At 49.8% G+C, this 21,757-nt stretch overlaps 1 protein-coding gene and 1 long non-coding RNA gene across 3 annotated transcripts in view; one reads left to right on the forward strand and one right to left on the reverse strand.

The window, feature by feature from the left end:
- Positions 1-20,974, forward strand: part of ST3GAL2 (ST3 beta-galactoside alpha-2,3-sialyltransferase 2) — a 49,831-nt gene extending 28,857 nt beyond the window's left edge. For both annotated transcript variants that reach the window (XM_045443494.1, XM_045443495.1), the window contains 6 exons: positions 3,626-5,022; positions 8,394-8,587; positions 14,479-14,658; positions 17,116-17,161; positions 17,452-17,571; positions 18,434-20,974. In XM_045443494.1, the coding sequence (XP_045299450.1) occupies positions 4,684-5,022; positions 8,394-8,587; positions 14,479-14,658; positions 17,116-17,161; positions 17,452-17,571; positions 18,434-18,607 (1,053 nt within the window). In that variant the 5' untranslated portion in view covers positions 3,626-4,683 and the 3' untranslated portion in view covers positions 18,608-20,974. The remainder of the gene's footprint in view (positions 1-3,625; positions 5,023-8,393; positions 8,588-14,478; positions 14,659-17,115; positions 17,162-17,451; positions 17,572-18,433) is intronic.
- On the reverse strand, positions 1,062-3,594 carry LOC123579436. The gene is made up of 3 exons (XR_006702769.1): positions 3,200-3,594; positions 1,764-2,000; positions 1,062-1,417 (listed from the first exon to the last, which is right to left on the reverse strand). It is a non-coding gene; the product is annotated as an uncharacterized LOC123579436 (long non-coding RNA).
- Positions 20,975-21,757: the final 783 nt, after the last annotated feature.

A 21,757-nucleotide genomic window follows, 5' to 3' on the forward strand; every position in this document is an offset into this window, starting at 1 on the left:
ATGTGCTCTGTCTCTCTCTGTCTCTCAAAAATAAGTAAACATTAAAAAAAATTTTTTTTAGTTGGCAGAATACATAACAGACATTTCTCCAAAGAACACATACAGATGGTCAACAGACACATGAAAAGCTGCTCAACATCACTTGTCATCAGGAAAGTACAAATCAAAACTACAATGAGATATCACCTCATACCTGTCAGAATGGCTAAAGTCAACAACACAAGAAACAAGTGTTGGCAAGAGTGTGGAGAAAAAGGAACACTCATGTACTGTTGGTAGGAATGTAAACTGGTGCAGCCACTGTGGAAAACAGTATAGAGGTTCCTCAGAAAGTTAAAAATAGAACTGGGTTGCCTGAGTGGCTGAGCCAGTTAAAGGTTCCACTCTTGATCTCAGCTCAGGTCTTGAGGTCGGTCGTGAGTTCAAGTTCTACATTGGGCTCTGTGCTGCACAGGAAGCCTACTTTAAATAAATAAATAAATAAATAAATAAATAAATAAATAAATAAACACACACACATTCATATACACATATATACGTGTGTGTGTGTGTGCGTGTGTGTGTGTGTGTGTGTATAGTACTACCCTATGATCCAGCAATTGCACTACTGGGTTATTTACCCAAAAAATACAAAAACACTGATTCACAGGGATACATGCACCCCTTTGTTTATTGCAGCATTATTTACAATAGCCAAATTATGAAAGCAGCCCATGTCCATCAATAGATGAATGGATAAAAGTGAAATAATTCAGTGAGAGAAAGACAAATGCCATATGATCTCACTCATAAGTGGAATTTAAGAAACAAAACAAATGAGCAAATGGAAAAAAAGAGAGAGACAAACCAAGAAACAGACTCTTAACTATAGAGAATAAACTGGTTACCAGAGGGGGGTGCTGAAATAGATTTTTTTTTTAATTCCTCCAAGAGCCCATTTTAAAATGTAAATCAGCTCATGATTTACAAACCCTGCCATCAGATTCATAATAAATCCTAATCCCTTCAAAGCCCTCTGTGGTCACCCTCAGCCTTCTGTGCCTTCGTCTCTGACACCCTCACCACCCCCGCCTGCTTCATGGGCCCATTTGTTCTATGTTTATCAGGTCAGTCTTGCTTCCTCCTCATTCTCTTTGCATTCTTTGTTCTCTCTCCTGGCTCCCTGTAATTTCCCTTTGTATTTGCCACTAGACCAGAAGCTCTGTGAGGACAGGATGGGTGTGTCCTGTCCCGCATTGTCCCCATGCCCAGTACTAGCCCTTTAAGTATCTACTGAATGAACAAACAAGTCCCCAGCAGCCAGGTGGGTCCGGAAGAATGGTCTACTTCCCTTTTGGGTACCAGAGCACGTGCCTTCCCTCCAACTTTGTTCTCTTGGTGTGTGTATGCCTGGGCTTCACGGGAAAGATCAGAGCAGCTGTGAGGGAAGAAATCAGAATTAGGCAGTGAGCACCTGAAGGGCATGCGGAGTCCACTGGAGGAAACAAGGTGCATGAAAGTACTTCTCAAGGGTCAGCACTGGGTGACTTCTGGGGTTTGGGGTGCATGTTAAGGGGCCTCTGATGTTTCTTAGTTCCAGGTAGCAACAATTCCTCCCTGTGTTTCTGCCCTCAACCCATGTTGAGCTGCTCAAGCTCCCAGGAACAGCCTGGCCATGGGGTTTGCAAAGCAAGGGCTTCTGCTGGTTACCCCACTTCTCTGCCTTTCCCCAACACATTGATGAAACCAGGACTTTTCTCCTCCCCCACAAGGTAGCCGGTTACCTCAGGTGCCCCCTTTGTTGAGCTGGAATCCCAAGGAGTTACTTCTCCAATAGGGAGACATTTCCTTTGGAGCCTCCTGTGCCAACTTCTGCCCAGCCCCGACCTTCAACGGCCACCATGGGCTGCCCACCAGAAACCAGGTCTCCCTGGAGAGGCCTCTTGGAAAGTCACCGCCTCCCTTAGCCACTTGCTTTGTGGTTGGCTCTCGCTGGGTCACAGGATGTTAGGAGCAGGACCCTGTAAAACCAAGTGCTTTTCTTCAGATGTTGGGCATAGAAAGGGGCAAAGAGGGAATTGAAAGAGACAATGACCTGGCTTCCTATTTACAGACAATCAGCCAAAGGCTATGCCTGGAATCTCGCCTTCCAAACAGGTGCAGTAAAAAAACATCAGAAGCAAAGCACCTTGGAACCCGTGCTGTTGGGCCCCCTGGGAATCAGAGCCAGTCACCCTGGGTGAGACATGTTGGGGAAGCTTTGCTTTAGGCCCTAGAAACCACCTCTGTGTTTGCTTGTCACTCGTCCCGGAACCCCTTGGTAGTTGGAAGAAATCACAGGCCTCTTTCTGTGCCCTGGCTGGTCACAGGCTTTGGAATCAGATAGACCTGGACACAGATATCACCTCCACTCACAAGATTGTGACCTTAGGCAAATTCCTTTACTTCTGTGATCACTGTTTCCTCACCCAGAACCGTGTCTTCCTTATTGGAATGTGCTAGTTCCATTCCCCGATGGCTTTGTGGTTTGGCTCGGCTCCAGAAATTTGAGCTGCCATGAGTGGAGAGGGCAGCTAAGGTCCTTGAACACAGTCTGAGAGGCCTTCTCTGAAGCTGCTGGCAGCAGCCAGAGGACCCTGGAAGGGCTGGCTGGAGCTGGAGCTTTCAGCAAAAGGGCTGTGGTGCCCAGGGACCAGGTCAGAACTGGGGCTAACTGGATTTGGAGAAGAGCTGGTGGGGACAGGCAGGCAGCCAGATTTAAGTGATCCCTATGGCATGGAGCCAGGGCCCAGGGCCTCCACTCTCAACCTTGTCCCTGACTTTTGCCTAGCCTCCCTTGCACGTGGCATGGATCCAAATTCCTTTCCTTAGGGCCCCTCCCTAAACTGCTAGCCTCTTCTTCCTGCTATTGCCCACCAGGGCAGCCTAAGGCCTCAGATTGCCCGTGTCCCCAGGGACCCTGGCATTCACTTCATCCAAACATACAGATGAAGGTAACTGTCTAGATGACTGTGTGGTTGGGGCTCTGAGCCCAACACCCCTGCATCCTGACACCAGAGCTGGAAGGATTGTTAATAGTTCACTGAGCTAACCCAGGAATGCTTCATCTAGAGCCCACACCCGGGAGAGGCCCAGCCCTCCCCCATGGACCCCTCTCTTGCCCAGAAGGGTTTCTCACAACTCCTCAGAGGGTAGAGAGCACCAGGGTGGGGAGCCATACCTGCAGGCAAGTCTCCTGTGATCTTTTCTCTGGGCCATTTTCTCTTCAGTTTCACCTGGAATTAACCTCACACAGCTGGACTAGGAACTTTCTGAACCTGGTTCTTCCAGTGACTCGCCATGGACTCCAGGGAAATCCCTTTATGTCCTTGTTTACTTTCTGGCTAATAAGTGAGGAGAGTAGGCTAATCTCTTCCTCTGCAGCCCTTGAGAGCTATCTGTGGGTGGTGAGAGGAGAGAGCCCTTTCTTTTGTTCACCCTTTGGTTAAGTGGGCGTCTCCTCTCCTGCTAACTTGTCCCCTCTGGGACTTGAGGGCGGGGCCGGGGGGGTGCAGAGAGAGAGAGTGTGTGTGTGTGTGTGTGCATGCACGCGTGTGTGTGCGAGTGCAATTTATCTGCACATTACTTTTCCTCTCTGCAATTTCAGGGTCATGCTGCGGCAGCTTGGCGCCTGACGAGAGCGAGGGGGAACCTGCCAGGGGATTACTGCTAGCGAGAGCTAACAGCAGGACAGCAGGCCTCAGGGGAGTGGGGATGGGCAGAGCAGCCTGTGAGGCTGGGCCAGCAGCACCAAGGAGGCCTGGGCCCTGGCAGGGAGCTCGGCACACGCTCAGCTGACCCAGACGGCATTCACAGCAGATCCTCACTGAGCAGCAGCTGTCCCCAGGCCCTGGAGGACCTCTCAGCAGGAGCAGGAGCTCTGTGAGCCCCTCTTCGACCACAGTTGGGGCTGTGACCATTGGGAGAAGGGAGCAGCACCTTGAATGGGAAACGGAAGGGCAGAACCTAATGCAAGGAGGATCTTGGTCTCTGCAGGCGAGTTTTCTGACACCCACAGAGCTTCCTGGGTTTCTTCTCTCAAGACTGGGGCATCGTTCCCTCCCCTGGTGAAGGGTTTGGCCCAGGAGGGCCAGTTGAGGCGGGGACAACTCTTGGATGGAATCCAGACCACTTGAAGCTCATGTGCTCTCTGCTGTGATTGAGGTTCAAAGGCTTCCCCACTGCAGGGGACGAGGGGCCGCCTCCGTGTCTGCTCATGAACCACAAGGACTCCGAATGCTCCAGACTGGACCGTTTCGAGCCACCAAAGAGGGGGGCCCCCGGAGCTGGCAGCCAGCAACCCCAAGGGACTAGAGGGCTGGAATGGACTGACCTGCCCCTCACCAGGGCAGTGGGAGAATCAGAGCCTCTGTGGCCCAGCTAGTGACAGAGAGACCTGATGAAGCCATAAGCAGGGGCCCAAGTGGCCCAGGGACAGGGGAGCCACTCCTGCCTACGTGCTTTCTCCTTGCGTAGAGGGAGGGTGTGGTGAGGGACCCCTGCCTCTGTCCCCTCCTCAGCACGTGCCCCTATGCCCTTTGCACGTGGTGCCAGAAGAGGCAGGCTACGCTGTGGCTGGCCCATCAGTGGGCTGGGAAAGGAGTGGCCACGGTGACACCCCACTGCCCACCAGGCTGGTGGTCTGGCCCCCCGGGGCGCCAAACCATGAAGTGCTCCCTACGGGTGTGGTTCCTCTCTGTGGCCTTCCTGCTGGTGTTCATCATGTCACTGCTCTTCACCTACTCCCACCACAGCATGGCCACCTTGCCCTACCTGGACTCGGGGACCCTGGGTGGGACCCACCGGGTGAAGCTGGTGCCTGGCTATGCTGGCCTGCAGCGCCTCAGCAAGGAGGGGCTCCCCGGCAAGAGCTGTGCCTGCCGCCGCTGCATGGGTGACACTGGAGCCTCTGACTGGTTCGATAGCCACTTCAACAGCAACATTTCCCCTGTGTGGACCCGAGAGAATATGGATCTGCCTCCAGATGTCCAGAGGTGGTGGATGGTGAGAGCTACAGCCCCTCCTGCCTCCCCTTTGCTGCCCCCTTGGTCCCCCAGTTTGGGAGTCACTCTTCAAGCCCCTCTTGGATTTGGGCATTCTGCCTTCTGGCCCCCAGAGCCTTGGCAAAGTATTTGGTCCATTTGACCAGAGCCATCTGGTAGGGTCACAGATTCTGAAAGGCAGAGTGAGCTTTGGCCTGGAAGGAGAGAGAACCACTTTTTAGTGCCTATGGGGGCTGAGCAGACACCAGAAATGCCTACTAGGCCAGGGAGATAACACAGGAGATACAGGCCCCAAGGAGGAAGATGCTGAGAGGTAAGGACCATGGCGGGGAGAATGTCTGCCCTTTATAAAGGAGGCAACCCCTCTCAGCTATAGCAAACTTGTGCTCTGCAGGGATGTGACCCATCACTGCTGGATCTTCTGACCCCTTAAGAGAACTTGGAAGTCCACAGTTTTTTGCTAAATATCCTAATTTGTAAATGTTGGCTCACAAGAATTTTAAACACCGTGAGGGCCACTCACTTAGTTTTCTTTTCTTTTTTTTTTTTTCAACGTTTATTTATTTTTGGGGGGACAGAGAGAGACAGAGCATGAACGGGGGAGGGGCAGAGAGAGAGGGAGACACAGAATCGGAAACAGGCTCCAGGCTCTGAGCCATCAGCCCAGAGCCCGACGCGGGGCTCGAACTCACGGACCGCGAGATCGTGACCTGGCTGAAGTCGGACGCTTAACCGACTGCGCCACCCAGGTGCCCCATCACTTAGTTTTCTACAATTGCTGGAAGAGGCTTTCTTCTGGGCCAGGATAAGAAAACATTGTGAGTTTCTTTGGGAGATAAGGGAGGTGAGGGGCAGGGGATGAGAGGACAGGTATGCCCGAGGCTCCCTGCTTTTCTGGATCCTGTCACCTTTCTGCTCCTTTTAACTCCCTTTACCTCATCCTTGTCATCTCTGGAATGTCACTCCCTAGGCTCTTCCTGGGCCATCTGGTTGCCATACTGTGTCAGGTGGAGCAGTGTCAGTGCTTAGCCCAAGGGCCCTCAGGCCACCTTCATTCCCCGCTGGGGGACTGGGGAGTCAGCTCCTGGTTTCCCCAGCTGGAAAATGGGGAAGATGATGACTCCCCGCTCTTTCTCACATTCAGGGAGACAGTGAGGAGGAGCTCCTGTGATCAGGCTTATCAGAACAACTCACAGGTCCTGCTTCCTGGCTCAGACTGTCCAAGTCCCTAAGAATGGGGAGGTCTACAGAGCAAGGATCACCAGGAGCCCCAAGGGCCATTCCTGTGGCAGCCTGGAGCGCTCGAAGGGTTCCGCCTGTTAATCATAGTCACAGCCCTCATTTTGTGAGGAAAATCAAGGTTCAGATAGTGCATAGAGCTTGCCTGAGGTGGTGGCCACCTAGAGCCAGAGCAGGATCCTGGGCAGAAGTAGACCCATGGGTAGGCCAGGTTTCCTTCCCTTAGGGATGGAACTCGGGGCTGTTTAAGCACCAAGCATGTTCTTCAGCCAAGACACAGAAGCCATTTCTCTCGGGCTCCCCATAGTCACTCCCTTTTGCTGTGAACTTAGAAATTCTTATCTCAAGCTTAGCTTCCTGTCCACACTCAGTTCGTATTCTTGTTCTCAAGAGCCTTTCCTGTGCTCCTGTGCTAAGAGAAGAGGCAGAGAAGCAGGCCTACTCCATTCCCTTCATTTATTCTGTCCCCTGAGCAGCTCCTGCTCAGCCACACTCCCCATATTATGGTTCAGACCACAGAGCGTTTTAAAGCCCTAGTTTCTACCCTACTGATTTGTGGTCTGTGTCCCAAGTCCAGTCTGCTCAATATTTTCTTTTAGTTTATTTTTATTTATTTTTGAGAGAGAGAGAGAGAGCAAGCCGGGGAGGGGCAGAGAGAGAGGGACACAGAATCACAAGCATGCTTCGCGCTGTCAGTGCAGAGCCCGATGCAGGGCTCAAACTCACAAACCGTGAGATCATCATCTGAGCCAAAATCGAGAGTTGGATGCTTAACCGACTGAGCCACTCAGGTGCCCCTGCTCAATATTTTAAAAATATTTGCATTAGTGGGACGCCTGGGTGGCTCACTCGGTTAAGTGCCCAACTCCAGCTTAGGTCATGATCTCACGGCTCGTGAGTTCGAGCCCTGTGTCAGGCTCTGTACTGACAGCTCGGAGCCTGGAGCCTGCTTCGCATTCTGTGTCTTCCTCTCTCTCTGCCACTCCCCTGCTTGGACTTTGTGTGTGTGTTTCTCTCTCTCTTTCTCAAAAAATAATAAACATTAAAAAAAAAAACTTTTGGGGCGCCTGGGTGGTGCAGTCGGTTAAGCATCCGACTTCAGCCAGGTCACGATCTCGCAGTCCGTGAGTTCGAGCCCCGCGTCAGGCTCTGGGCTGATGGCTCAGAGCCTGGAGCCTGTTTCCAATTCTGTGTCTCCCTCTCTCTCTGCCCCTCCCCCGTTCATGCTCTGTCTCTCTCTGTCCCAAAAATAAAAAAATAAACGTTGAAAAAAAAAAATTAAAAAAAAAAAACTTTAAAATATTTGCATTAGTTAACATTTAGGAATTGGGATATTTCACGTGAAATCCATATTTTCAGCTTCTCTTGAAAAACTGGAAAATTTGGTGCTTTTGAGCTCACGATACAACACAGCAGCAGTCAGCTCACTCCTTTTTGATGGGGCCTCCTGTTTGCCATAGGCCCCATCTGCCACTTTACTCCTGCGCAGTTACTTGCCTGGCGTGTTGGCATTTGAGGGCTGCCCCAGCTTCATTTCATGGTCTTCCACGGTTACTGGTGGTTGGAAGCACAGGGAACCAGTTTCATTCCAGCCATTCTGACTTTGAAAGAATTCCTGTACCTCTCTGCCTGCTCTTCTCCTCTCCCCTAGGGCTCAGGGGGTGACTCCAGTTATCCCTGTGGATATTGCGTCAAGATGGAGCTTTCCTAACCCTGAGTCCTCAGGCTCAGTCCCAGAGGCGCCCTCTGTAGGCAGGTTGGGAATGAGCCCTTGAAGCTCAGCAGTGTTTTCCACATGCACCTCAAAATGACTCTTCCTGTGACTCATAGCTTCCCTGAGAGGACAGCAGAGCAGGGGCGTCTGCAGCCATGACGAGCCCAGGAAGTTTCTCTGCTCTGCGGTACCCCTTGACCCCCAAGCCCCCTCCAGTGTGTTAGAGCGTGCGCCTGATGAGAAGGGCACTAGCCTCAGAAAGGAACTTTACTGTGTGGGAATGGGGGCATGTCCTCACTGTTGAGAGAGAATTCCCTTTCCCTGACTGAGATTAGAGGGTGAAGGCAGGGAGGCGAGACAGGCAGGAATCCCTCCCTTCTCACCCGCCCCTCTCCTTCCTTCTTCTCTCCTGTCCACAGATGCTGCAGCCCCAGTTCAAGTCACACAATACCAACGAGGTACTGGAGAAGCTGTTCCAGATAGTGCCAGGCGAGAACCCCTACCGCTTCCGGGACCCCCACCAGTGCCGGCGCTGTGCCGTGGTGGGGAACTCAGGCAACCTGCGGGGCTCTGGCTACGGTCCGGATGTGGATGGGCACAACTTCATCATGAGGTGAGCCCCAGGGAGCGCAAGGGTGGGCCCAGGACAGACCTCCAGAAGGAGGCACTGGCCTCCATAGACTTGTCTGGCAGTGTAGGAGTTACCTGCTGTTGTGAGCCTCCCATACCAGAACCTTCTGTAAAGGCTTGAATGTCTCACTCTTATTTGTTGGGTAGATGGGGAGGCAGAATTCCCATTCTGTACTTTGCTTGAGGCCTGCACTCAGTTTCGAGTCCTGAACTCCTCCGAAAAGAACCGAGAGTAGACCACTGGTTGTTTTCTGGTGAGAACTCCCACCTGCCTGGTCCCCTCAGTGCTGAGCCAGGAGTGAGGCCCCACACTAATGTCTTGATTAATAGCCACAGATGGTTCCTCCTGGCAGTGTCACAGAAGATGGAGGTCCTGGGCAGGAAGAGGAACTGCTCAGTGCTTGCTCTGGGCTGCTGTCCCTCACCTTTATTTGATAAGGTTTAGATTATGTGGGGCAGATTCATTTACCAGACATCTCTGCCCAGCCTTAAGGAAAGGAGAGGGGTTGGAAATGCATTCATTTCAGACAAAGACACAGAGCTATGAGCCTGGAGGTGAAGGGACTACATGGTGGACTTAAAACTCCAACATGGACTGCTCATTCTGTTCCTGGCTTTCATCCTGTTTTCTGACTTTCTCCTTAGACTTGGGGATGGGAAATGCCATGCTGGGGATCCTTCCATCCCACTCCTTGGTGGAAAAAGAGACTTGAGAGTAAATATACTGAAAATGCCGAGTTTTCACTAAGCATCTCTTATGATGAGCATTGCAGAAAGACCAGGTTTCCCAGGAGGCGAAGGAAGGGCTTTGTCTTAGAAACTGTTGCTGTTTCCATGGCAACACCCAGGCAGCAGTGTGTCTCTGAGGCTTTCACCATTCCTTGCAAAACCTTTCTCATGTTGAGAAGGGTGGGGGGGGGGGGCGGAGAGAGGAGGTCTGCTAGGCCCCATCCAGGAACCCAGAACCACCTGAGATTCTCTCTATCCTCCAACTGCTGGCACTCAGAATGTAAGGGAGGCAAGCTGGTTGCTGGAGAGGGGGCTCTCTCTACCCTGAGACAGTGGCCGAGAGTGGGGAAGGAGACATCCATCACTTCAGTGCAGCCCTGGGACTCTCGGGAAGCCCAGGGAAATGGTCTTGAGTGCCTGAAACTCCTCCCTCTGCTGCCCTGCCCCCTGTGCTAAGTGGATGCTTTCATTACGCATGTCAGTGGCGGTTGGGAAGCTCCAGGGTAGAAGCACACAAAAAGGCTTGGCCGCTATGACACCTTAGTGGTACCTGGTCAGGCCAGGCTACAGAAAGGAATTCACAGATGTTCACTCACAGAGACCAGGTAAGGAGATGTGCATTTTGGAATGGACCCCAGAATTGCTTTGTGTAAGGGGTGACCCAGATTGAAATGGCTTTTTGCTGATGGGTACAGTCTGATGGTAGTGGAGGTGACTCTTTCCTTACAGGCATGTCTTGGTTTGGAACCAGTGGGGATGCCTCCCTGGTCCCTGGAGGCAAGACCAACGTAAGACCCCACCAAGCTGAGTTACAGTGAGATGATGGCTATACCCATATTTCCCTATCACACCCCCCGGCTGCCTCCTCCTCCTATATGTCTTCTGAGCCCTGCTGAAAACTTCAGATGGAGTTGAGCTGGTCCTGCCTCAGCCAGCCAGCAGACCTAGAACAAGCACCTGGCAGTCGTAGGCTCACCTTAATACATGAGTGAATGGAAGAGACTAGGTGACCAGATACCAAACTCTAAGTATGAATGCACATCCACCATTCCCCTGCCTCTGCCCTCAGGTGCAGAGGCAACCAGAAACAGATAGAATTCTAGAATGCTTTTCCCCTGAATCATGGAGATGTAGTTCAACCTGTGTCCTGTCTGGCCCCTTTCCAGGGCTTGGCTTCTCCAGAATGAATGAGAACCTCAAAGCAAAATCCTGCCCTCAAAATCATGCCATGTTCCTTCCTTCTACCTTGGAGGCTCTGAAACATCTTTTTTAGAACTCTTACTCCATTCGTTCTCAGATTTTAGAAAGTTGGTGCCTGCCCAGCAAGTGAGAGGGACCTGAGGGAGGTGGAGGCAATGATACCGCCTGCCAGGTCTAAGAAGGGACTTCCTCAAGACTGTGGCTACAGATGATGGGGGTGGGGTGGAGTGGGCTTGTCTTCAGAGGCCAACCTGGGACACTTGTAGCCCTTTGATCTGTGGGACCAGTTTGGCCTCTCCATGTCAAGTGAGAGGAGGTTATTTCTTAGGTACACGCCAGAGTGACCTTGACCCCAGCTCCTGCCCAGTCCAGGCCCCAGCCAACTTGAGTGTCACCAACCCACGTCGTACACTTCCTGATACCCCATTACATATCCCAGGCAGCTGAGAAACACCATCCCAATTGATCTGTTCCTCACAGACCCCAGGGCTGATGTGACAGAAGGCAGATCTGGATGTGGCTCTGGTGACCATAGGACACCAGTGCTGTGTGTAGAGCTCTAGTAGCCCCAGAAAACTGTCATTAATAAATGAGAAAGTAGGGGCGCCTGGGTGGCGCAGTCGGTTAAGCGTCCGACTTCAGCCAGGTCACGATCTCGCGGTCCGTGAGTTCGAGCCCCACGTCGGGCTCTGGGCTGATGGCTCAGAGCCTGGAGCCTGTTTCCGATTCTGTGTCTCCCTCTCTCTCTGCCCCTCTCCCGTTCATGCTCTGTCTCTCTCTGTCCCAAAAATAAATAAACGTTGAAAAAAAAAAATAAAATAAATGAGAAAGTATACTTTTAGGCTCTTCTAAGAGGTAATATCTCTGAATCCTAAAGACCAGGAAAACAGGGGTGCCCAGACAGGAGGCAGAGGGGCAGTTAACCTAAAGAAATGGAGGCTAGAGCACAGTTGGTCCTACAGAAAAGATTCTAGGCTTCTGCTTGAGCCAGACTAGAACTGAAGTGGCCAAGAACAAAGACTCACTCTCTAGTTCCAAATCGGGCCGTTCTCAGGCTTTATGGCTTTCCAACTCCAAACATCCTCCAATTCCTCAAGGGAAGGGAACGAGAGAGCTACAGCAATATGACTGGCAGCAGTGGGGCCTCCTGGATGTGCTCCTACTGTATCGTGCCATCAGGGGGAGGTGGGCAGGAGGAAGGCATTGTGGGAGCCCCAGTGACACAGGAGGTCTTTACTCAGCCCAGCTGAGTGGTGCCAGCCACTTTAAGTACAGGTAACCTTCATCCTGGTTTTACAGAATAGGCATAAAAAGCTGGGAAAGCACATGGAGACTTTGCTCCCTCTCTCCCAGGTCCCTTTATCCCCATTGGAGGGCAAGGTTATGGTCATCTATCTAGGCAGTCATGATTCTGCAAAGTGGTCCACACAAGACAGGAATGTTCTCATAGATGGTCATAGCAGAAAAAACCAACAGGTTTGTGTTTACAGCTGGATCACCTGTTTTGAAGATGTTCACCAAAAGAGGGAGCTTTGATTTTATTGATCCTATGTTTTGCACAAGTTGAAAGGAAGTAGAAGCCTCCTGGGCTTGTTATACCTAGGAGGACAGTGAGCCCACTCTGGGTTTCCGACTTCTTCCATGGCAGCATGGGAGAGACACATCCACACTGCACATCACCGGCAGACAGCCAAGGTGGGCACTGTCAGAACTTGGAGCATCCCTCCTGGCCTTGGAACAGAAAGGCAGATAAGAAGCTGACATACAGGGACAGAGGGGCTGGTGCTGGTGGAATAGAGGCTGCCATGCAGCTCAGAGGCTGAGGGAATGCTTCAGCTTCTTATCTTGCTTCCACCGTCTTCTAGGAAAGAGGACAGAACAGCCAGGTAAGGTTGAAGCTGTAGAAGGCTGTTCTTTTCTTTAATAAAAAAAAAAATTGTAAGAGTAATAAATGTGTTGTTATTGGGGGAAAAACACAGAAATATATATACTAGAGGGTGCCTGCGTGACTCATTCAGTTAAGCGTCCCACTTCAGCTCAGGTTATGATCTCACAGTTCATGAGTTTGAGCCCCACGTGGGGCTCTGTGCTGATAGCTCAGAGCCTGGGGCCTGCTTCAGATTCTGTGTCTCCCTCTCTCTCTCCCCTTACCTTGCTCTCTATCTCTGTCTCTGTCTTTCAAAAATAAATAAACATTAAAACATTTTTAAAAGAAAGAAATATTTATACTAAAAGATGAATTACCCTTCCCCATCCCATTTCCCAAGAGTAATCTTTGTTACCAGTTGTAATACTCTTCCAGATTTTTTTATTCATATATAAAAGTATGTTTTCCTTTATTCCTTCTTCCTTTTGCTCCCTGTGCCTCCTTTTCTTTTTTTACAAAAAAATGGTATCACACTATCTTGTTTCAAGTTTTCCTTTTGTCTTAATTCCCTCCTGCAGCACATAGTAGTATTCAAAAGGTAATGGGATAGACACCTCACATTACTTGTTTTTTTTTTCACTGAGTACCTCTTGGACTTATTTCTTACCAGCACGTGTAATCTATTTCACTCATTCTCATGGCTACATGGTGTTCTATGATGTGAGTGTGCCAAAATGTATTAACCAGTTCTCTTTTTTAATGTGTATTTATTTTTGAGAGAGAGACAGACAGAGCATGGGCAGGGGAGAGGCTGAGAGAGGGAGACACAGAATCCGAAGCAGGCTCCAGGCTCTGAGCTGTCAGCACAGAGCCCGACGCAGGGCTCGAACTCACGAACCGTGAGATCATGACCTGAGCCAAAGTTGGACGCTTAACCAACCAAGCCACCCAGGAGGCCCAACCAGTTCTTAATTGTTAAATTGATTCTCCTTTTCACTACTGTAAATAATAATGCAGTGAATATCTTTGTGTGCATGTCTTTGCAGACTTATGGAACCATTTTTATAGGATAGATACTTAGAAATGGAATTGCCATGGGGTGCCTGGGTGGCTCAGTTGGTTGAGCATCTGACTTTGGCTCAGGTCAGGATCTCATGGCTTGTGAGTTTGAGCCCCACATGAGGCTCTGTGCTGACAGCTCAGAGCCTGGAGCCTGCTTCAGAGTCTGTCTCTGTCTCTGTCTCTGCCCATCCCCTGCTCATGCACTGTCTCTTTCTCTCTCTCTCTCTCCCTCCCTCTCCCTCTCTCTCTCAAATATAAACACATATTTAAAAAAATAATTAAAAAAAAGAAATGGAATTGCTGCATCAAAGTGTACACCCATTTATATTTTTGATGGCTAGAACCACATTGTCCTGTAAAAGTCTTGTACAGGGGCACCTGGGTGGCTCAGTTGGTTAAACATCTAACTCTGGTTTGGGCCTGGGTCATGATCTCACAGTTCGTGGAAGCCACGCATGGGGCTGTGTGCTGACATCGCAGAGTTTGCTTGAGATTTCCCTCTCTCTCTCTCTGTCTGTCTCTCTCTCTCTCTCTGCCCCTCCCCTGCTCTCTTTCTCTCTTGCTCTCTGTCTTTCAAAATAAATAAATAAACTTTAATGGGGCACCTGGGTGGCTCAGTCGGTTAAGCAGCCTACTTCAGCTTAGGTCATGATCTCACGGTTCTGAGTTTGAGCCCCACATCGGGCCCTTTGCTGACAGCTCAGAGCCTGGCCTGCTTCAGAGTCTGTTTCTATCTCTCTCTGCCCCTCCCCTGCTCACGCTCTGTCTCTCTCTCTCTCTCTAAAAAAGAAAATAAAAACATTTAAAAATAAAGAAAGATGTATGGAAACTAATTTGACAATAAATTTCATATAATAAATAAGTAAGTAAGTAAATAAATAAATAAATAAATAAATAAATAAATAAATAAATAAATAAAATAAAAATAAAGAAAGAAATTAACTTTAAAAAAAGATAAAAATCTTGTACCACTTTCTATGGCGGTTTATTCTCATGTCACCCTCTTGTCCTTACAGGATGAATCAGGCGCCAACCGTGGGCTTTGAGCAGGATGTTGGCAGCCGAACCACTCATCATTTCATGTACCCCGAGAGTGCCAAGAACCTGCCCGCCAATGTCAGCTTTGTGTTGGTGCCCTTCAAAGCCCTGGACCTCCTCTGGATTGCCAGCGCTTTGTCCACGGGGCAGATCCGATTGTAAGTTGCTCTGTTGACTGGGAGTGGAATGTGGGTGACAGAGCATTTTGAGAGGAGTCTTCCCAAGGATTGGCTCTTAGAATTCTTTTAACTGAATATTTTGACCGAGAGGGGCTCGTGAAGAGGGAGGCAATAGTAGGGAGAGCCCAAAGTGGTGCGTTAGCTGGGGCCACAGGTTGTTCAGTGTCGCTCCTACATAGTGACAGCCAGCTTCCTGTAAGTAGAAAGGGTAGCAAGGTTTTGGTCTCCTTTCCAGGAGGTGGCTCCTGACTGTGGGAGTTCTGCATTCTGAGAATTTTCTTTAGAGACAGTTGCTCAATCACAGCTGGGAACCTGAGGAAATTTAATGTCATTTTTTTATGTTATTTTATTGAAGTGTGGTTGACATACAACATTACATTAGTTTCATCACCAAGTATTTTTTTTTATTTTTAATGTTTATTTATTTTTGAGAGACACAGTGGGAAGTGGGAGAAGGGCAGAAAGAGAGGGAGACACAGAATCCGAAGCAGGCTTCAGGCTCCAAGCTGTCAGCACAGAGCCCAACATGGGGCTTGAACTCATGAACCGTGAGATCATGACCTGAGCTGAAGTTGGATGCTTAACTGACTGAGCCACTCAGGCACCCCATCACTAAGTATTTTTTAGCATCTCTATTGAGGTACAAGTCACATGCCATACAGTTTACACATTTAAAGTATATAAGTCAGTGGCTTTTATTAAATATGGTGTTGTGTAATTATCACCACAATTAATTTTAGAACTCCTTTCATCTTCTTAAAGATGAAGATCTTTGGGGCGCCTGGGTGGCGCAGTCGGTTAAGCGTCCGACTTCAGCCAGGTCACGATCTCGCGGTCCGTGAGTTCGAGCCCCGCGTCGGGCTCTGGGCTGATGGCTCAGAGCCTGGAGCCTGTTTCCGATTCTGTGTCTCCCTCTCTCTCTGCCCCTCCCCCGTTCATGCTCTGTCTCTCTCTGTCCCAAAAAAAATAAATAAACGTTGAAAAAAAAAAAAAAAGATGAAGATCTTTAAAGATCTAAAGATACCTCTGTACCCCTTAGCCATCACCCTCACTCCCTCTACTCCCACACCCCAGCCCTAGGCAACAACCACTAATCTACTGTCTCACTGTGTGTGTGTGTGTGTGTGTATGTGTGTGTGTTAAAATGTATACAACATATGGGGTGCCTGGCTGGCTCAGTTGCTAGAGCATGTGATTCTTGATCTCAGTGTTGTGAGTTCAAGCCCCACATGGGGTGTAGAGATTACTTAAAAACAAATAAATAAATACAAACTCATTTTCTCAGATCACTGCCCACATTCTCCACCAAAATTATAAGTACACTCAGGGCACCTGTGTGACTCAGTCCTTTAAGCATCCAACTTCGGCTCAGGTCATAATCTCACAGTTCATGGATTTGAGCCCTGCGTCGGGCTTTGTGCTGACAGCTCAGAACCTGGAGCCTCCTTTGGAATCTGTATCTCATTCTTTCTGCCCCTCCCCTGCTTGTGCTGTCTCTCTCTGTCTCTCAAAAATAAATAAATGTAAAAAAATTTTTAAATAAGTACATTCGCTTTGTTGTGCAAAACGCCACCCTATCCATCTCCAGAACTTTTTCATAATTTCAAGTGGGAATTGCATTCATTAATAACTCCCCATTTCCCCGACCCTTAGCCTCTGATAACCACTAGTCTTTTTGTCTGTATGATTTGACTATTATAGGTACTTCATGTAAGTGGAGTCATAGTGTTTGTCCTGGCTTATTTCACTTAGTGTAGTGTTTTCAGGGTTTATCTGTGTTGTAGCATGTAGAGGATTTCATTCCTTTTAAAGGCTGAATAGTATTCCACTATATGGATATACCATATTTGCTTTATCAATTCATCCATCAGTGGACAGTTAAGCCGTTTCCACATATTGCCTGCTATTTGCCTGCATTTTGTCACTATGTATTTTTTAAACACAGAAATATAAATTACAGTTTCCTGACTTTATCTTACAATAAAGTTTAAGTTCGAGTTTAAGTCCCTTGCTTAGAAAAGGAGTATAGACTACGGGTGCCATGGCTGGCTAATAGGAAGGAGGGATTTGTACCAAATATGAGGATAGTAGCAAGAGGGTCATTGTAGGCAGAACTAAGACAAATATAGTGGGTGTGAGATGATTGGCTAAATTAAGTGGGGAGTTCACAGCTGAGTGTTGTGGAAAGAAACATTTGGGCTGGATAATAGAAGGCACCAATGTTTGTCTAAAACATCCTTATTTTATCCTAAAGAACATAGGTAGCTGCTGAAGTTTTCTGAGCAAGGTACTGCAGTGATGTGCTCTGGGAAAGCAGTCTGGAAGCAGGGGATCTGTTGTAAGGCTGTCATCACTCAGGCCTGACAAGGAGGAAAGGCATCTGTGGACCTTTCTAGATCCCAAGGGCCATCTAAATCTTCTTCTTTCTGCTTGCAGCACCTATGCACCAGTGAAGTCTTTCCTTCGAGTAGACAAAGAAAAGGTAAGCTCCCACCTCTCCCTTGTTCATCCCCATCTCATTAGAAATGGTGCAGATTTGACTACTGGTGTGCCCAGTCCTGTGGCTCAGGTGTCCCCCAGTGCCCTTCCAGAACCTTCAGTCCACCCATCTGCTGGTATGCCTGACCCCCTCAGAGGCCACAGGAACTAGGGAACTTGGAAGAACAGGTCTGCTGGCAAGCATGGAGGAACTGGCAGAAGCTACTTAGAGCCTGGCCTGAGTCTCCAGGCCCCCAACACCCCTCATGTGTCTGTTGCCTTTTCTCTTCCCAGGTTCAGATCTACAACCCAGCCTTCTTCAAGTATATCCACGACCGGTGGACAGAGCATCACGGGCGGTACCCTTCTACAGGGATGCTGGTGCTCTTCTTTGCCCTGCATGTGTGTGATGAGGTGGGTAACCCGGTGTTATGGGTAAAATAGGGATACCCATGGAACAGAGGGGATTAGCCCTTCTTAGGGCTTAGCAGAGCAAGAGGAACGTGTTTTTGTAGGCAGAAACCAAGTGGCTTTGATTTCCTGCATTTCTAGGCTGTAAAGTATACATCTTCATTTCCCAAACTTACTACTCATGATTTTACCAAATCTGAAATCACTTCAGTGAAAAGTTAAATTTATTTAAAAAGGAAACAGAACATTACTACCATAATTGGTATTACTTGTCATAAAGAAAAAAATCATCAAAAATATAAATAGAACGGAAATAATGAAGTTAAGTTCCAGCGGGATGGTCTTCTCCCACCACTGTGGGCCCTAGGCCTACCCTCTGTGTGTTAACACTGCAGGTCATTCGTTCCAGGAGCGCATCTCACTAGCAAGCAGGGCTGCTGTGCCATACTCGCTCACGCCCAGCACACCCACTTTTGCCAGTAAATTCAGTGTGTGGTATTGGGTGCTTGACTAGCTTTCATATAAAAGTATTACATTAAAAAACAAAAACAAAACAAAACAAAAGGAACGTTAGCAACGGTGGGAGAGGTCCCATAGCCCCAGACCGAGGCGTATCGCTGCAATCAGACGGGTGGAAGAACCGAAAGGGAGCAGCAGTCTTGCCAGTCGGTATCCTTAGCTCCAGGCCTGGGTGTCGAGTATTCCCGTTGCCTCCCGCGCTCTGCGAATTGACGAACTGCGCGTCTCTTAGCTGTAGTCGGGTCACTGCAGCCCCTTTCTCCTAGCCCACCGCGACCCGAGGCTCTCCCGTGCCCTGTCCTCCCGCTCTCCGACGCGGGGTGACCTGCGCCGCCCTCCCCTGCAGGTGAACGTGTACGGGTTCGGGGCCGACAGCCGGGGCAACTGGCACCACTACTGGGAGAATAACCGGTACGCGGGCGAGTTCCGGAAGACTGGGGTGCACGACGCCGACTTCGAGGCCCATATCATCGACATGCTGGCCAAGGCCAGCAAGATCGAGGTCTACCGAGGAAATTGAACCCGCAACCCTTCCGGGCCAGGCGCGAACCTCGGGCGCTGGATCCTAGCCGGGACTCCAGGCCAGCCGGAGGGCGGTGGCCTCGGCGTGGGCACGGCGCCCCATTGGGCGTTTTCAGGCCCTAGGAGCGACGTCAGGGCGCGGTCTGGACTAATCATGCTGCAAGTCCAGCGAGCGCTGGCTGTCCCTCGCCAATCATGAGACTGGGGACTAGCCGGCCAGGCACCAATCAGCGCTGAAATCGAAGCGGAGGATTTTTTTTTTTTTTTTTTTTTCTCCCAGCCAATCATGCGACTCAAGGAGAACTGCCGGCACTGGGCCCGTCTCTTCCAATCAATGGCCTTCGGAGGCGGGCCGGCCGCTGAATCCCCTCTCCCCTATGCTTTGGGTAGAATTTTATTTAACGCTTTTTAAGGAACAGAGGTTGGTTCCGGCCTCAGTGAGGTACTTTCCTCAGTGTCTGTAGGAGCATTGCCCGCCGCTCGTCGACCTCACTCGGTCAGGGGCGCCGAGAAGGAGACGGTGGGGAAGGTGCAGGGCAGCGGCGGCTCGGCTTCCCTTGCCGGTGCTGGTGGGGGGCGGTGGTGTCCCTCTTGACCTCCGGGTGGGCGGTGGGGCGTTAGCCGTTCCTATATGGTGGTCTAGGGGAGATCAGATGGTTTCCGGGGAGCGCGCCTTCATCCCAGGGTAAAAGCTGGAGCCCTCTCAAACCTCTTCAGACTCAGAGAATTTTGGACCCCACGTTTCCTTTTTCTGTCAGGCCCAGATGGGTGAGTGTAAACCCACCAAAGAAATGCAGTGGCTTGTGGGTTCCCTCCTCTTTCTCCCCATCCCCACCTTTGGCCACCCTATGGAATGGCCTTTCTGACCAGGGCATTTAGCATCTCACCAGAAAACTAGAACTGTATTCACCCGTTGCTAACGGGCGGAATTCGCCTAGGGCCTAACTCTGGAACACAGGTGTAAGGAACACGGCAGGGGACAAGGAAGCCCAGTCACTTCAGATGTAAGGTGCTTCTCACTCTCGTGTACTCTCGGCCCCTACTGTTCACCCAAAACCTTTTCGGTGGCTCTTCTTAGGCCCTGGGCCTCCTCACCAGCCTACCTGTCCTGAAAAAAAATAAAAACTTGCCCTGGGGGTTGGGGGGCACTGTTGCATCTTCACTCCCTACCCGCCCCCCCCCCCACCCCGCTCGCGCGAATAATCGAGCGCGCGCACACACTCGCGCGCGTTTGGCCTGCTCTAGGGAGAGGGAGCAGCACGTGGGAAAGAAGGCTGGAGATGGGGAACCCAGCTTGCCTGGTGCAGGCACCTTCTTCCTTCATCCATCACCCCAAAGAGGAGTTGGAAACCTTTGCTTGGGGGTGGAATTTGCTTTGGTCTCGTAATTTAATTAACTTGAGGTTACCAGGGATGGCTGACCAACAAAGATTTTTTTAAAACTCTACGTTGGCCATGCAAATAGCTGGGATTCTAGCTGGGGAGGAGTAGACTTGCCCGCTTGCATGCCTCCTCTCCTGCCCTTGTGTCCCCCTCCCCCATGCTCACTTCCTGCCTCCTTGCTCTAACCCACTTTCCATTTCCAAATCTAGAAGGGCAGGGAAACCAGCAAACGGGTTACAACTGGAATTTACCTGCATGACTGAACCCAGCTAAAGCTCTGACAGGAAGCTGTTGATGGTATTCTCACCTTATAAGGTTGGGGAAATTTCGGAGGGGGGAAAGGGCTTCTGTGAAGTTTCCAAACTACTAATAGGATCCCCCTTCCCAACAGTGAGGAACACAAATACCACCCTTTATCTTAGTGAGTTGATACCACCAAGCAGCGTCCTGGCCATTGGTGTAGTTCCTGCAGCTGGCTGGGGGAACAGGGACCAGCAGGGAGTATTTTAGAAGAGGATTGGGGCAGGGCAGTGGGCACCCCTAAAAGTTAATATATTGAGAACGTAGCTAGAGTCTGTTCCTTTCCAATTCCAAGAGTAGGAGGAGTAGAACATGAGGGTGGATTTGGGGGGCCTTTAGTGGAATGCCTCTCTCAGGGTCTACCCCATCATTTTAGAGAGTCAAGGCACCAGCCATTCTTGCCAGTCTCAGCTCAGTGCTTCCTGAAGAGGCAGTTTGGAGTGTTTAGAAGATGAAAAAATGCGATTATGCCAAACAGTATTGAGCAGAATAATTTATTTCTTTTCTGTTCCTTTTTCTTTTTGTTTTGTTTTGTTTAAAACGTTAATAAATCCCCTTTCTGGAAGAGGTAGGTCCCAGCATCCAGCCCAGATCTCCTTTTCTGCAATAGTTATTTAAACAAATGTTTTTTATTTTCTTCCCTTTCTCTCTCTTTCTGAATTAAAAAGAACAAAAGAACTATATAGTCATTTGTCTATTTGAAATGGGTATGGTTGTGGAAAGAAGAAATCTCTGTCAGCCGGGAGCTATGACCAAGTAATGACTAAGAACATTGGGTGGAAGGTTCGAAGGAGAAAAGAGCATGACTCCAAACACCTGCCCCCGTATACACGAGGCCTCCCAACCCAGTCCACCAGCCGTGCCCTCTGAAATAGTGGTTCTTCACCACTGTCCTTTGGGACACGTGAGTGGATCAGCAGGGCAGAGACTGTCCCCTGCCAGGGGCCCCACAGCATGCAGATCCAGCAGGCACCAGGATGGGGTTTCCAACAACATTTCAGGTTCTGCAGAACTCCCTGTGATGCTGTAGGTGTGGGTTGGCAGGAAATTGACAGAATGGGAGGAGCAGTTTGCACAGGCATCCGAGGCACTTCCTTGGACCATCTGGACCCCTAGAGTCTACTTTGTGCAATGGAATGCCACCAAACATCCAATTTTATAGTTCAATGGACCAACTACTATGGATCTCACAACAGACAGCTTTGAGTCTAAAGTCACTTGGTGTCCTGCAATTCACTTTCTGCCTGTGCCCAAGAGCAATCCAGGAGTTGCTTTTCACTTGGAGAATAACTTTTGATAGAGGAGTGTATTGGTATTTTTCTAAAACCCTAGAACAGGGGCTATAGTTCTCTTACTTGGAGTTGTCAGAGACTCCTTCCATCTTTCTCTCTCTACCACAGACACTGTTAGCATTTGGTTGCCTGGGCCCTAAAGCCTGGTGGCAGGACAGTGTATGCATAGGCTAG

This window comes from Leopardus geoffroyi, chromosome E2 (genome assembly GCF_018350155.1).
Source record: "Leopardus geoffroyi isolate Oge1 chromosome E2, O.geoffroyi_Oge1_pat1.0, whole genome shotgun sequence".
Taxonomy (NCBI): domain Eukaryota; kingdom Metazoa; phylum Chordata; class Mammalia; order Carnivora; family Felidae; genus Leopardus; species Leopardus geoffroyi.